Consider the following 16757-nt stretch of genomic DNA (forward strand, 5'->3'; position numbering starts at 1 on the left):
TTAACAAGAAATTCTAGAAAACAACCCAAACTTGTAAGCCAACCAAAACATACCTTAAAATATATCATATACATGAAACATATTTTATACTGATCCCTGTTTTAAATATCTATATTTGTTTCCAAAAGGACATAAAATATTTTCACAACCATAAAATGCAATTTGTTCCTTAGTGGCTGTCTAATCACGACGCTTTGGACCCGCAAGCACATAAGTCCTTACGTAAAAGTTACTGAACAGTACCAAGAAGGAGAAAGCCAGGATGCCAGCCAAGTACGCTGTCAGTGTGGGGACAGTGCAGTCGGGCTGCCATAAGGCGTACGAGATGCAGGCTAGGATGACCGCGAATTGGACCATTTGGAAGATGGTGATGTACTTCTTCCACCACAGGCTCTTCTGGACAGCTTCGCTCACAGACGACAGGTAGTAGTAGGTGTACATTAGGATGTGAACCAGAACGTTCAGCAGGCAATAGGATGTGGCTATGCCACCGTAGCCATTAAATATTAAACCAGTGTACACCGCAAGGGGCATGCTAGCATGGTGGAAGACGTGCAGGACGGATATCTGCCGGTCCTTCTTCCGCAGGACGAAGAATACAGTTTCAATCAAGTCGATGAATTTGTTGATCAAGTAGAGGTTGGAGAAGTAACGCTCTCTGTCCTTGTACTCGTGGTCCAGTGGGAGGGTGTTCATGCAGCCCAAGTCGTAGGCCCGCAAAACAAACAGGAAATGAATGGTCTGCAAAAAAATATAAATTAAAAAAGAAATCTCTTTCATATTTGCTTGCCAACTCACGTATAGAAACATCCAACTATTGTACACGATTTGGAATATGTTGTAGACCTTAATTACTCCACGCAGATCAAAGGCCTCCCGGTTCTTCATGAGTTTGGGTCCCACTTTGAGGACGAAGAGCAGATAGCTCCCAAGGACAATAAACGTTGGCCAGGGACATCTAAAGATTGGCAGCAAAACGGGATCCACCGGGGAGAACATGTTGGAATAGGTGTTGTTTGTTGGAGAAATGGCGAGCTACTGCTTGGATAACTTCGAAAGTGCACCAATTGCATTCTAATTTAAGTCCGAATGTAAACTATTCTATTTAAAATTTAAATACATCATGAATATGTAATCAGATTCAAACAGAAATACACAAGTCAACAAAAATTTATTTTTTATCAACAAAAGTGTTAAAATAAAAAAGAAAAAACAGGGTTTTTGGAAAAGATACAATTTAAGTTCATTTTTTTAATTCAACGCTGTCCAGAGCGTTACATCTGATAGCATTGGAACAACTGCTATCAACTATTCCACAAACTGTGTCCATATCACGTCTTTTGGCTGACATCGGCGGTGGTAATGCGAGAAGCTCGAAAATGTCTTAAGCCGCGGATAAGACATCGGGATTATCCTCCTGAGGTATGCACACGCACCCAGCGATGACACTGGCACCTCCTAATCCATTTTAATTAGATTCTTTGGCCCGACTATAAAAGCATCTTGACAGCAATTGCCCCGGGTCAGCCTTAGGCGAGGCGAGTCTTCGGAAAACATGTCGCGTTCCATGGGCAACTAAGTCGTGAAGTGGCTAGGATGTACCTCAACGGCCCCACTGGGCCCCAGGCTCTTGTTAACGGCAGTTCCGGCGATGGAGGCGTCTTCCCCATGGGCCATGGCTATCCTGCGGAATACCAGCACATGGTCCATGCCCATTGGCGGGGATTCCGGGAGGCGCCAATCTATTATCATGCCGGTTTCTATATAGCCTATGTGGTCCTTATGCTCTCGAATATTTTTGGAAATGGACTGGTCATCTGGATCTTTTCCACGTAAGCTTAATTTAGATTGAAAAAGTTAAATTTTTAAACCGAAATATTTATCGTATATTACAGCTCCAAGTCCCTAAGAACCCCGTCCAACTTACTGATCCTGAATCTGGCCATCTTCGACTTATTCATGTGCACTAATATGCCTCATTATTTGATCAACGCGACTGTAGGCTATATCGTGGGAGGGGATCTCGGATGCGATATTTACGCTTTAAACGGAGGAATCTCTGGAATGGGAGCTTCCATAACCAATGCCTTTATAGCCTTCGACCGGTACAAGACCATATCGAATCCCATTGACGGGCGACTGAGCTACGGCCAGATAGTCCTGTTGATCATCTTCACCTGGCTGTGGGCCACCCCCTTTTCGGTGCTACCTTTATTCCAAATTTGGGGACGTTATCAGCCCGGTAAGAAGCGGGTATTGCATTACTTTGATCTGTGTGTTGAAGCATACTTTTAGGCACTAGGGTGCAGTAATGCACTTACAACTTCCTTAATTATCCTTTTTTCTGCAATTACAGAGGGCTATCTGACCACCTGCACCTTCGACTACCTAACGAACACGGACGAAAATCGGCTCTTTGTGCGTACGATCTTCGTCTGGTCGTATGTCATCCCAATGTCCACGATCCTGGTGTCCTACTACAAACTATTCACCCATGTACGTACCCACGAACAAATGCTGGCGGAGCAGGCCAAGAAGATGAACGTCAAGTCCTTGTCGGCGAATTCCAATGCGGATAGCATGAGTGTAGAGCTCCGGATCGCCAAGGCGGCTCTCATCATCTACATGCTCTTCATTTTGGCCTGGACTCCGTACTCCGTGGTGGCTCTCATCGGCTGCTTTGGCGAACAACAGCTCATCACACCCTTCGTTTCCATGCTGCCGTGCCTGGCCTGCAAATCGGTGTCCTGCTTGGATCCCTGGGTGTATGCCACCAGTCATCCAAAGTACCGCCTGGAACTGGAGCGTCGTCTTCCTTGGCTGGGTATCCGTGAGAAACAGACCACCTCGGCTCATCCGGTGGGCAGGAGAGCGTGGCCAGTGTCAGCGGGGATACTTTAGCGCTGAGTGTCCAAAACTGAAAGAGTAAAAAGTGCTACGATTAGAAAAATGGCTTGAAAATGTTATACGAGTTGATTAGTTTTAAGGAGCAATGAACTTGAAGAGTTCCAAAAAATAAACACCAAAAAAAGTTGGCATTGAAAAGGATTATTTTTAAGTTTATTTATTCTAAAATTTAAAATTTCCTGCTTTCTGGTTGCAACCATTAAGCCAGAGGAGTACAGACTACATCTTTTCTAGTGTGGCACTCGCATTCTTCACACAAACATATCTCCACTGGAAACAACGTCCACTCCCACAGATACCTATCTTTGTATCTGTTTATCTACACATTTAAAGCGCAATCGCACGAAACAAAATCAAAAAGAGCAATGGCAGTGGCAGTGGCAGTAGTGGTGGCGGTGGTGGACTGCGGTGGCTGTCACGGGGACGGGTCCGGTCCAACCACCGATGAGGTTGAAGAAGTTGTGCTTCTTTGTTGCTTGCGCACATCCAACCAATCCGTGGCCGAAAGTGGCGTTTCAATTCAGCGAATGTTCCACACGACACCAGGCGACCAGGAGCCACAGCACCGGTTTACAACATTTGCACGCGGGCGTTGAAAGTGTGATTGGCTGAAGTACTGCCTGGCTGTGGGCCATGGGCGAGTGGAGCACTCGCCATGAGGTGGCTGGGGGAGTGGGGAGGGGGTTGAGGTCAGACGCCCGCTGATGATGGGACATCGAATCGGGAGCGAGGAGCGTAGCAACAATGTTGCAATTGTGCCCTCACCACCCCCAAAACAGGGGGGGAATAGCCCAAGTGTGAGCGAGCGATTCTGATGGCTGGGGCTTCTTCTTGCTCTTTAAGAAACAACAAACATTTATACTAGGTCTCCATGAGATTTAGCAGCATGCTGGTGGGCCGCAAGCGATTAGATTTTCAATGGAAACTCAATAGAAAGGTTGTTAGAAGCCATTGGCCGCAGGTGCGACAGGGATGAGTATACAGGGGCCTGGCCGGGATTAGAGAGATAGACAGCGATGCTATGGGGCGCATTCAGCTTGGAAGCTACCATCCCACCCCATCTTATTCTCCGGATAATCCAATTTGCCCACTCAACTGAAGTGGCGTCGCCAGAAGCGATTCGGTTTTGGATTCGGATTCGTTTATTTGCGCCTGGCGGGTGGATTGTGTGTCGTTTTCGACATTCCTCTTATTGTGTGCCGACGACTTGTTGCATGTAATAATAATAATAACGAACGAAACGGTATCTCGTAGCTGTTTAGTGGATGATTAAACTGAATTTAATCGTTTGCGAACAGGCGCTCAGCGGAGCTGGGCTCGTCGTCGGGCCATTATTGTCGTTGCTATGTATCTCGTACTGAAATCCATACGAGTTTAAATTGCCACCAGAACGGGCAGTCATGTGTAGATACAAACGCTATAGCCGTCTCGCTTTCACACTTGTTTTTCTGGCCTGCAACCCTGTTGTCAATTTGCTGCGCAGAATCGTTCTGAAAGATACAGTATCTTAAATGGATACAATATACTTTCCATCTGAAAGATACATTATCTTAAAAAGGAAATATATACTTTTTCTTAATAAAATAATATTTTTAGTTTATTTTTAATAATAATGTTCATTATTTATAGTTCAATAGTGACTAGCAACAACCGTTGTCTTATCAAGGTATCTGCCAATTTTCCACCTGGTAGGCAGGCATTCACTTCTGATACGGACATCCCACTCGCTCCCGCTGGGGCAAGGCCATCGCAATCAGCTTGCCGTCACTGTCTCTTGGCATTAATCGTCTTTCTATGAATTTGGCAATCCTAATAATGCCAATTCGTGGGGTGGGCGCCTGTTAACTAGCAGCAGGCTTACAGCATTACCATGTCGGAAATCAATAAGAGATGTTGACGGAAAGTCAGTCCCAGCACCCACTACCCGGTGAAGGGGGTGGGGGTTCCGCAGCTGCTGCAATTTCCTGCCAGTGCTGGGCCTCTGTTAACATTTGAACGTTAAAAATTCGATTTTATAGAATTCCAGCAACGCCCACCGACAGGGACGCACAACACGAAGGCAACAACGACTGACTCCACCAAAAAAAAAGGCACTGTTTCTCTGCTAATTATACAAACAAACTGGGGGCCCCCATGGATGTTGCTGCTGCTGGTGCTGGTGCTTGGCTGCTGGCTGCTTTCGTTTCGACCTGGCTACGCATTCTGCGCGCCTCTTAGTTATTATGTCAGATCTGCAATGTGCGACTATAAAATACGTATGCGGCCGCCGAGAATTTATTGACTCGTCGCCCCAGGCTGGGGGTGTGAGTTATAAAATTGATGGTATAAACTGTCTTGAATTTATAAATCCATCCGTAATTTTCTCGCGCCGCCCTGCTGCCCAATGCACCCCACCGATCGTTCCCTTCCTGGGCGCCTAATGCGTTTTTTCGAGTGTATGGTAACATTTGTATTCATATTATGCTCACTTCCAACCGTCTGATTTTTGGGGGGATGACTTTCCGGCGACGGTTGGGACACTTCTTGGCGCCTGTTGAAATTTTTCGATTGTATGTTGGTAACATTTTGTGGACCCAAAAATGTTTGGAGCTCGCTCACAGCTCTGGCAACGCTTCTCGCCCCATCTCGCTTCCACTCGCACGGAATTCCGAGTGGCATTCCCGACCGCATATTTCAAATCTCCAAAGTGCCGAGCGGCATTCCGTGCAGCCATCGAGCGGAGCACGAGAGGGTTGTCAGAGCACCGGACGGGGCGGGAAGCAACAAGTGGCCGCCGGATGAATGCCCGCCTGACAACCCTGGTCGAGCGTTCCACGGACGTCTGACATTCCAAGCATAACAATGCCGTCTGCTTTTTACGCTGCTTGCCTGTTCGGGCAACTGTGTGAAATTTCATGCAACGCGCTTCTCGCAAATTTCGAATTCCCCGCATATTTCTGTGGCGTGCCACTGGCCTTTGTTCCCGTGCCTCTCTACCAGGCCTCTCTGCCTCGATTCCTCTGAACGCCGGAGAGAGATATGGTGACTGGGGTAGGGTAGGGTGGTTGGCTTTGTGGTTGACGATGATACGACAGCACCGCTCCAAGTCTCCTTTTGACCTTCCGTTTTTGTTAATAGTATTTTTTTTTTTTAATTTTCGGGATAATTTATGCGACTATATTTTAATGTCTGAACTTTTTTTTTTTTTTAATTTTTAAAAGGGCACTAGGAAATTGATTTGGAATTTGTTTGGAATTTTAAAAATAAATATTCTGTAAAAAATCTGTTTTTAAATTAATTGATTTTGTTTGCTGTTGTTGTTTTTAAAATAAAGAAAAATTAATGTAGCCACAGTATATTAAAAAAGAGTTTAAAAATATAAAGAATTTATATCATTGAAATAAATTTTATATTGTTTTATGTGTAGAAATATTTTAAGGATATCTTAAGGTTTAAGAATATTTAATGAGAAAATATATAATAATATTAAATTTAGTAAAAGGACCAAATATAAATATTATATGTAATGTTCAAAGTGGAGTCACTTTACTTAGGACTTGTCTAATGAAGATAATCCCTTTGACAGGATTTTAATTTAATTTTTTGTAATATCAATAAAAAGACAATCATTAAGTAGGATCCAGTTGAAATAAATTTTAAAACTATTTTTACTTTAATTTTATCAAACTTTAAATATTTAGAGAACAGTATTTATAAATAAGACAGTTAAAAATAAATTTAAAAAATTATAGTTTAAGTTCTGAGAGATAACATTTTTTTTTTCAACTAAGACTCCGTGGGCCCAACCATCCAAGACCCGCCAATACAATGCCGAGAAGAGTCCAACTTGTTTTAAATCAAGAATCAGGAGAGGAGGGCGAGGAGGAAGTGGAGGAACTGGAGACTGGAAGGGTGTATGAAGTGGCAGCCCCCCTTGAATACCTCATTGATCCCTTGGAGCACTCAAGCCCAGAGTTTACGCACTCTATCGAGACTCCTTAAACTCAAGGTGACTTAAAAGGCCAGATGGACTCCGACACCGAATCCGAATCCCGTCCAGGTCGCTGAGAGTGCAACTGCCAAATGACAAAGAGTGGGTGGTGGCGGTGGGGTCTGGAGCCGGTGGCGAAGTTAGACGCACTATTGTCCTCTGCAAATCCTCATTGTAACAAGCGCCCAGAATCATTGCCTTACGCACACGTCGCCCTGACTCCAGGCTTCGGAAAGTGCAGCGGCAAGAGCACCAACAATGCCAATGCAAAAAAGTTGCCATAAAGAGACGACAAAATCCCCATCTCCACTTTGCCGGCATCGCCCAAAAATAAATGCAACGCCTCCGAATGGACGATCTCCCATATACTCGCACTCGCACTGGCACTGCCACTCGCACTCATTCCTCCATCGCTCCCTTTCTCCCTCTTGGGAGATCCGAGATCCCCAACCCGTCGGATGCATCGTCCGTTGCTTCTGCTGCTGCTGTTGCTCCCAGCAAGTTCATTGGCCTGGCTCAAGGCAAGGCGAGCGGAGCACGAAAGGAAATCAAGACAGGGCACACAGTGAGAAAACAAACTGGCGAATAATTCTGATTGTTTTTAAGGCGATTAGTTTCTTAAAGGTAGCTCCATTGGACAGAAACTTCACATATCTAGTCACAGGCTAGTCATCATAGCCTGTTTAATAATATATCTATGTATATTAAGCAAGGAAAATATACCCTTGCAGTTAAGTAGCATTTTATATTATTAATTATATATGTATATATCATAAATAAATATTATATATTTATGATAATTTTCCTATAGAATAAAACTTTTAGAAAATGTTGGATAATCAAAAATACCAATGTTGTGTCATTTTCGATCGTTCTATATAAGTTATATGGCAGCTTTACAATATAGTCGCTATAGACTCTATATAGTATAGAGTATAGATTATAGACTCTATAGTATAAAGTAGAGAATCTAAGACATCTTTACATCAATTAAGGTAGTGCCTTTTTTAAGATTCTTAGGGAAGTTTAAGATACTTAAAGTAGCACCATGACTCGAGCATTTTGTCGAAATCGATCCATTTCAAAACCTAGGACAATCTATAAGCTTTTGACCTTGGTTAATTTAGTCGGTGATGATAACAAAGCTCTAGAAAACAAGCTTCCATAGGTTAAACGGAAATTAAAAAATCAGCCTCCAAACAGTCTAGTTTTGTGAGGCGCTCAGTCAAGAAACCGAAATGAGATTCGAAATTTTAATATTTATAATTATAGTTATTGTTGTTTCATCGCCAACATCCTTGGGTCGGGTATGTGGATTTTACTACAGAAATTTAATTAAAGGAATTAATTGAGGTTACCCCCGTTTCTTAAAACCCACTTACAGCCACCCTGCGGAGGCAATTTTACGGCAATTGGCTTCAAGTGCTACTATATTGAACAGGATAATGCCCAAGAGTGGCTCAGTGCTATATACCAATGCAGCCGATTGGGCGGTCACCTAGCAAGAATTCAAGGCCGGCATGAGCTCGATAATATCAGCAAAAAGCTAAAGCCCAACTCGGAATACTTTGTTAACATAAAGACTCCGATGCATGATAGATTCGGGATTCAAGGAGAGCAAGAACATCACTTAGAATCGAACCAAACACAGACCAAGAGATGGAATTCTGCCTATGTGGTCTATGTCATGAACTCATTTGGTCATATTGCTACGAGAATGGGTTACTCCAATAAATTATTTGTTTGCGAGAAGCGGAAGGAACTCACCGAGAGGCAGAAGAGGAGGATCATAAATAAACCACCAGTTTTACGAAAAATTGGCGAAAGGTACTACTTCATAGAACACTATATGCCGAGCCTATGGAATGCCGCCGTCGAATATTGCGAAAAAAGGGGTGGCCATTTGGCTACGCCGAGGAACGAACTGGAATTGTCCAACCTTTCAGAATATCTTCAGCCCGGCTTACAATATTACATCGACCTTAATGACTACCTAGAAGAAGGTAAATTTATGTCTGTAACTACAGGCTTACAAGGTAATTATACTGCCTGGGCAGCTGGCGAACCAAATATGAAATTTGGAATAGGAAATGTTGTCATTGAAAAGACTGAATCTGGTACTTATATGAGACATGTTCCCCACGCAGACTCTTATTTATATATATGTGAAGGACCCTTTTAGATTGCTTACAATTTGTAAATTTCCATTAATAAAGATTTCTTAAATTTTAAATTAATATATTATACTTTGTTTTACTCTTTCATCCCAATGCACGAATGATTATCAGTCCGAGGTCAATCAGAGGCTAAGATTTCCATGCGGAAGGCTTCTTTGCCAGCTCATCGTCTCTGATTAGAATTATGATTTTTGGGGACAAATTATTGAAAACCATATTTAGATGGGAGTGAACTGAGCCCAGCTTTTATATTTCAATCAGTTATAAGATCTCCGACATAAGAATAAGAAGTTCCGACTTATATACTGCCTGGAAATGCATGAAGGATAGCTTTAAAACTGAGAGAAGGTTGCGCAGAAAGTGATCCTGATCAAGAATGGCTATACTTTATAGGGTCGGAGTATCTCCTTCCAAAAAACAAAATTATAAATTACTAGACAGACGTCTAGATAGATAAGAAATTTACAATCAATTATAATTTATTGCATTTAAATGTATTTGTATAAATATTTTTACCTCTTTCCAGCTTATTTTGTAAATACAAATTGGGCTTCTTTTGTACTCCCTTACAATAGATCTATACATACACTCTGTATCTGGAATGCTTAATTATCTTGTATTATTATTTCGAGTATATGAATAATTTCCTTGTATTGTGTGAAGGATATTGCCAAAAAAAACTTTCACCGAATGTCTGTGCAAGTTGTGCGATTTAAGACTATTATCTGCCAACATAATGTGGTCAAGCACTATTGCGATAAATTCATGGTTTCAAAAAGGCAAGAGTTTGCCGGCAATCGCCCACCTGTGTCAGCTCATTTAAAATAAATATTTGGTGCCATTTCAATAAACTAAACAATACAGTTTAAAATACAATATCATCAGCCGATCCGTATATTCCGTTTCTAACAAAGCAGCGCAATGTTTCCGCTCTCGTTGCCGGCCAGGAAAGCTCGATTCAGGGGCAGGACAGCCAGGGAGGTGAGCACGCCGCGGAATGTCTCCGAGCGCAGCTTGGTGATCGAGTTGAAGCCATGTGAGTGGGCCACATCCGCATGGACGCCCACACGGTTGCCAGTGGTGGCATAGACCAGCGAGGAGCCCACGCTCTGCAGGAAGTGGGCCGGTTCCGGAGGAGGCCTATAAAAAAAACCATAGCTATAACTATAAAAAACCATAAAAAGTAATATTTCCTATAACTCACTTGAGTTGGTAGTGCATAATGCCGTCCAGGGCATGCCAAACGGCCAGGGAATGATCCAGGGCAGAGCTCACCAGGAACTGATCACTCGGCGCCGCCAACTGCAACAAATCACACTCCATGGGTCGCCAGGAGTTAATCACCATGCCGGTGCGCGTGTCCAGCTGGACAATGCAGCCGGAGGAGAGTCCAGCCGCCAGCCAATTTCCGGAAGGAGCCACGGCCAAGCACCGCACCGTGGCATTGGGAAGTGTTGCGTTGCAGACCCGCCACTCGTTTACGTACTCCATGCTGCGTGCATCGATCATCTTGACGCTGGATTCCGCCGTGCCGGCAATCACCAGCGGGGAGTGCGAGGGCAGACACTTGACCACTGTCACGGCACTGTGTCGTGGCGCATCCAGTATGCCGAGAGGCCTGCCTATAAAGGGATCCCACAAGTGCACACCCGAATCGCAAGACACCACGTATCGCAACGACTCAAGGAAGCCCAGGGAGTTGATGGATTTCTTGTGCGCCGTGTAGGTAAACTGGCAGGGAGTAGACTTCCGGCCATCTCCCTCGCTGCGAAGGGACCACAGCTTCACAGTCTTGTCCTTGGAGGCGGACACGAAGCTGTTTTCGTTGTCCAGGGCGTATATAGCTCGCACAGAGTTGGTATGTCCCACGAAGGATTGCAGACGAATCTGTTTCAGGTTCAGGGCCTGGTTGTCCTTTTCGCTTCGCGTTGTCTCATGCCGCCAGTAGGCCAGCCAATTGCCCTCCAGATGTCGCGTACTGGGCATCTGGTCCAACTTGTACGCCACCATATCCAGCAGCTCCACATTGCCCCGCACCACTTGCAAGCGGTTACCCACGATCTGGGTGCCGAAACTGTTGGCGGCCAGCTGGCAAGAGGCATCTACAGAGTCCTCGCCGTGGCCAGTACTTATGCTCGTGGCGAGCTGGGCTTTCTTTGGCACACTGCCACTGGGTTGCTCGTGCTCGTGGCACAGGGTCAGCACGAATTCCAAGTTGCTCAGCGTCCGCTTCATGATGGCCTCGTCCAAGAACCGCAAAAAGGTCAGATAGGCAGTGTGCGCCAGTTCCGGTCCAAACACGTCTCTTAGCTCCTCCAGGGCGCGTTCCTTCTGGCTTATTCCGCCCGATAGCGAGATATTGGCCAGATCGCAGGTAAAGTCGTTCGGCAGGCCGAAGGCTTTGTTGAAGATCAGGAAAAACGGGCATATGATCGACTGACAGAGGTGCTCCCGGGTCATATCCGAGCCCAGGCGAACGCTGAGCGCATAGATCGCGTCCAGGAACTTGCGGGCCAGCAGTGAGCGTCCCAAGTAGCCACTGGGCATGAGGAGATTGGTGGAGCTCAGCAGGCGCAGAATGGGCAGCAGGATGGCGTCGAGCAGAATGTGATGGAGGTTGTCCATGAGGCTGGAATCGGTCAGGCATGGAATCATGTACTTGAGCAGCTGGAGAGAACTTATTATGGCGCCCTCGAGGCTGCCAGTGATCCGCTTGGAGCAGAGAGCGATCAACTCGCTGATGTGCGGGAAATACTGCAGTAGGAGAAAGTTTTCGCCGTAGAGAGCTGGAGGAGAGGAGAAAGTTAGGAGGACTTGAGGAGGACTATAAAATGAATCACTTACCCGCGATGGACATGAGACATTCCAGGACGCGGGCCGCGCTTCGGTCGCCCACTACCCTGGCGTTGGCGATGCTGAAGTAGTTCAGATTAGCCGCTTCGGGGGAGGAGCTGGCACCATCGTCATCCACCTCGGGCAGAAGGTTCTCCTGGCCCACGTAGCAAAGCGACAGTAGTTTCAGAAGATTCCTGGTTATGTATCGCGAGGTGAGCACCGGTCCCAGTCGATGTGAGAGCCACACCAGACTCTCGGCGCTCATTTCGCTGATGCGATTGTTCTGCACAGCCTTGGCCTCCGACAACCGCGAGATGACCGACGCCTGCAAGGAGTCCATACCCTCTGCCTCGGTCTCCACCACCGCAGGTGGAGGCAGTTGCTCCACCGCTTGGCTTATCAGCTCAAAACTGTCGACGCTCTTGCGGGAGCCAATGTCGCAGTCGATGGCGCTCAGCTGGAAGCTGCGTCGGATGCCACCGGCACTGGGATGCACCGGAATTTCGATGGTGGAGTGAACGCGGTCCAAGGGGGAGGTGCTGCGAAGGTGGGTGGAGTTTCGCCGTCGCGCAGCGATAGCTATCGGCGAAATCCTGGCGCCATAAATGAGTTCATTTATGACCTGTTTGTCGGGCGATCCGTCCGATTCCCTCGCTTCCTCTGCACTGGCGGCACTCGTATTCGGTCGCATGTCGAAGGAGTCCACGGACTTGCTCTCCTGGCTGGAAACCCTATCCTGATCCTCCTCGAACGTAAAGAGCTCTTCAATGTCCGGTTTGGTTTCTGGTTCGGTTGGCTGGTGGATTTCCTCTCCAGCGGCCAGATGAGATTTTTGCTGGTTCTTCGGCTGCCACCGCTATGGTAGTGATAGCCATTTCCTTGCTCGGGCTCCTTGTAGCCACCGACGGCCTCGATAAGCGGAGCTATAAAGTGCTGAAGGAAGCAGCGGAGACCAAATCGCACAATCAAGCGGAGCAGAAAACTATGGTGGTAGAGCTTCACAGACTTTCGGGACTTGAACGAACTGCTGGCGGAGAACCGCAGATGGCCACCACTGTTGTTGGAGCCGGCATCCTCCGGGGAACTAACCCCCTCCACATCGTACAACTTGAGGAGCGGCTGGAGCAAGTGCTGTTGGGTTTGTGCCACTCCCAAGGCCTGAGCAATTGAGTCGAACAGATTCCAGGCGGTCAAGATGGAGGTGCGTTCGTCCCGCAGCAGATCGATGACATGGGGAAGCAAGAGCTCCACTGGAGTGAACTGCTCATAGGCAAAGGTGACTGGCTCAAGGAGCCGTTTCACATGGGCACAGCACGACATGACCTTGCACTCGGCGATTTTCCGCTCGAAGAGCACTCTCTGACGATCCATCTCCGTGTACTGGGCACACTCCTTGCCGCCCTTACAGCTGAAGTGGGTGTGAAGCTCCAGAAGCACGGTGTTGGCCTCGAAGGCGTGCAGGGATCTCACCAACGCATAGACTGCCATGTAGTGGCTGGGGAACGGGAGAAAATTGTTGGCAAACATAGGTTCCACCAGTTGCGCCGGGCTCGGGGGATGTGGCAAGCCCTGGTCATCTTTGGCGGCATCCTCCAGATGCAGCAACAATCGCACCACCCGACGCACTGGCTTTGGTAACTCTTGACGGTGCATTTGGGCCACCGTACGACAGGCGGCGAGTCGAGCCTCAAAAGAAGCAGTCAGGCCATTTCCCATCAGCAGGGGACGTAATCGTTGCAGGGCAAAGAGCTCCACCATGAGGCACCCGATTACCTGCAAGTCCCGCTCTCTCCTGGCGGTCAGCAGATGCTGCAGGCAGCTCTTTCTCTCCCTCAGTAGGTTCTTGGACTTGGTGGGGATGTCTCCGCCGCTGGCAAAGAGCTGATTGGTGAACGAGTGGTCCGCAGAGTTCTGCTCGAACATGAGATCGCTGCTGATCATCTTCTCCTCGGGATTGGCAGATGCGCTCTGTTGTGGAAAGGTCCGCGCATAAAACGACTCCAGTGTCTCCAGATTTTGTAAAAGCAACGTCGGATTATAGTTCTCCGGGAGTTCAATGAAGTTGGTAATTGCATAGAAGTTGGAGGCCGAAGCTGAGCTGCTGGATCCATCGTCGGCGGGCCGCAACGAGAGACGGGGTGAGCCGGATGGCATGTCCGTATGCAGGTTCTCCGTGCTCTTGGCCAGCCGCTTTGTGGGACTGGCGTACACCTGGCTTAGTCGGGGGGCGGTCTTGTTGAACCAGGGCGTGGTGTAGCGCCGCGGAGGATGCGCCTGGGCGAATAGCTGGACGATGCCGCGCTGGGTGAGATTCCTGTGCTGATCCACCAGGGTGAGGCAGACATTCTTTGACTTAACTGCCGCCTTTCCGCTTAGTTTGTAACTGAAATAAAAAGGATATTAGAGGGATATACAAGGATCTATGCTAAAAAGAACTTACCCAAAATTGAGATCAATCCAATGATGCAATCGTTCACTGACATACTGGGATTCCAGGGCCTCGCGGTGCTTGCAGATAAAGTCCTCGGGACACGTGGCCCAGGCAGGCAGCTCCAGGTCCGGCAAGTCCTCGTGAATGCTCTTAAAGATCATTGGATCCGAATAGAACTCTGGAATGCACTCGTCCGGCGTCCACTCTTGCAGACGCTGTATGGACACTGGATATTCCGCTGGGACCCAGATAGGGCGAACATGGGCGCACAGGATGGACTGCGGAGTTCTCCTGGCCATGTACACAAAGTAGGTAATCTCGGAGAGAAAGTCCGAAACGTGGTGTGGCGCTTGATCACCAATCGGTGGATAAGTGGAAGCATCTCCCGTCCCGTGCTGACTTGCCTGGCGTACATAAGATCCAGATGAACATCGCCCTTGTTTAAACGGTACTTGCTCTTGGTCAAGTCCCGCCAGTTAGCCCCGTTGCGTCCACTGAAGTCGGTTACCCAGGGCATGATGTGGTGGTGCGCAGCATTGGTGAGACTCCTTCCGCACGCATTGTTCAGGATGGTTAGGTAATCGAAGTTGGACAGCTGACCGTTGCACCACATTTCGGCATACTCCCGTAGATTGAAGTGGGCGGGGTCGTAGGCGAGGCGCAGGTCGAAAATGGTACTGCTGGAGGGCAGCCGATGGGTCTGGTGGTCAGCCTGATCCCCTAACTCCTCGCTGGCTAGTGGCGTCATGGGTGAAATGTCGTCCACAGCGGAATCCTCCTCCAAAAGGTTGCACTGCAGCCGAGGCAAGACCTGCAGCCAGAGATTCTCACGAAGTACGATGTGTTGCAGCCGAAGATCCCCGAGGAAGAGTCCCTGAGCCTGCACGTGCTTCGTCAGCTGCATGATTTGGTAGATCACAAAGAGCGTTTTGTTGTAACCCTTTCCCAACAGGGCCGGCGTGAAAGTGATGCAGTCGTAGAGGCTGCACTCCAGCGCTGGGGGATAGAAGAAGACACTGAAGTGCGTGGACGTCTCGATGGCCACCAGGGCAGGCAGGATATTGGCGTGGCACTCGGACATCGCTACGTCGGACATAGCTGAGGGGCCATCACCAATCCGCTCTCGGTCCACTTGACAATGAAGCACTGGGCAGTGGTAAACGCGTTGGATTAGCTCTTTTAAGACCGCATCATGGGGTTGGAGTTGTCCATGGCCGGGAGTTGGCTTTGTGGTGCTTGCCGACGGAGCTCCTCGGCACAGTTTAATATGGGCGCCGCTGTACTTCCTGTAGGCTTCCTCCCACAGCTGCTTGAAGTTGCTGTTGGCAACAAACGACACCGCCTGCGAGTAGGAGAGGGGCAGTTCTGTAGAGGATCCATCACCGTGGATCTTGGGCAACGGGTACACCTTGCGCTGCGGCTGCTTGCGGTACGTCTGCACTAGGATGCGTGTCCACGGGTGCTCCAGTTGGCCAGTGGGGTGCGCCCTGCGGTCCAGGAGGGGCCAGCTGGTGAAATGAGTCAGCTTCCGATGCTTCTCGAGCGCCTGCAGCCAGGACTTGTCGCAGACCAGCTGGTAGCGTCCCTCGACGCCAGTTTCGCACACATGCTGCGGATCCACTCCAATCTCTGGCCAAATCAGCTCGCTGTCGCCCATTTTTTGTCTGCCCCTCACAAGAAGGTTGTCCACTGGATACTCGATGAAGCTGCTTTTCTGCTTCGCGGTTGGTGCTCTCCTAATGTCGCTCACATTTTAATACTGGGCGTGCCTCAATTTGTCTCTGCCATAAGTGCTTTGTTTAAATCTCACTGATTAGTAGGCACTTTTAAGGGTTTTCTGTTATCTTATCAAAAAACACTGCGACTTTTTTCGCAAAACAGCTGATTTTTATCGATAACAAGATAGTGCCACTGCCTTAGCCTTTTAATCGACAGAGCCAGATTCATCAATATTGATTTAATTTAGAAATTTGACTTACTAAAGTCATTCTAGGGTATAGTTTTTTTATTTATAACATTTATTATATTACGGATAAAATTAAAAATTGATTTGTTTAGTTTTTCGCTAGTTTAAAAATTGTGCTTGGCATCTCTAGCCTGTAAAATATATACGTGTAAAATTTGAGTGTTGTGTAAATAAGCCATAGATGGCGCCAGATAACCACTATCAAATTAAATTATATTTATAATTAAATATTACTTAAACTTTAAGTTAAATATTACTTATACTTACTACTAATTATATACTTAAAAAATAGGCTTAACATAATAAATAAATATGTGGAATAGAAGAAAGATATCTCTTTCTTACAGAAAACGATTCTTATTTTGTTAAAGATTTGCTATTAAAATTATTTTTATAATTTTCATTTTCACAGAAAGTTGGAGGCACACAAAGTTCTATTTGTATTTGCCACTGCTGAGCAAATACTTTCAA

At 47.1% G+C, this 16757-nt stretch overlaps 3 protein-coding genes and 1 long non-coding RNA gene across 4 annotated transcripts; 2 read left to right on the top strand and 2 right to left on the bottom strand.

The window, feature by feature from the left end:
* Positions 1–93: 93 nt before the first annotated feature.
* On the bottom strand, positions 94–1096 carry LOC6498305 (elongation of very long chain fatty acids protein F). The gene is made up of 2 exons (XM_001962467.4): positions 799–1096; positions 94–741 (listed from the first exon to the last, which is right to left on the bottom strand). The coding sequence occupies exons 1-2, from the start codon at positions 997–999 to the stop codon at positions 181–183; spliced, it is 762 nt and encodes a 253-aa protein (XP_001962503.1). The 5' UTR covers positions 1000–1096; the 3' UTR covers positions 94–180.
* Positions 1097–1505: 409 nt separating this feature from the next.
* Positions 1506–3048, top strand: LOC6497236 (opsin Rh5). The gene is made up of 3 exons (XM_001962466.4): positions 1506–1832; positions 1896–2242; positions 2357–3048. Exons 1-3 carry the CDS (start codon positions 1597–1599, stop codon positions 2899–2901), a joined length of 1128 nt encoding a protein of 375 aa, XP_001962502.2. The 5' UTR covers positions 1506–1596; the 3' UTR covers positions 2902–3048.
* Positions 3049–6323: 3275 nt separating this feature from the next.
* Positions 6324–9116, top strand: LOC123257315. Its single transcript, XR_006507354.1, has 2 exons — positions 6324–8184; positions 8262–9116. It is a non-coding gene; the product is annotated as an uncharacterized LOC123257315 (long non-coding RNA).
* Positions 9117–9287: 171 nt separating this feature from the next.
* On the bottom strand, positions 9288–16218 carry LOC6498304 (WD repeat-containing protein 81). Its single transcript, XM_001962465.4, is given in 6 exon segments — positions 9288–10194; positions 10259–11840; positions 11899–12714; positions 12717–14272; positions 14330–14726; positions 14729–16218. Coding segments are annotated over 6 exon segments (5835 nt in total). The 5' UTR covers positions 15978–16218; the 3' UTR covers positions 9288–9959.
* Positions 16219–16757: the final 539 nt, after the last annotated feature.

The sequence above is a fragment of the Drosophila ananassae genome, chromosome 3R (genome assembly GCF_017639315.1).
Source record: "Drosophila ananassae strain 14024-0371.13 chromosome 3R, ASM1763931v2, whole genome shotgun sequence".
Taxonomy (NCBI): domain Eukaryota; kingdom Metazoa; phylum Arthropoda; class Insecta; order Diptera; family Drosophilidae; genus Drosophila; species Drosophila ananassae.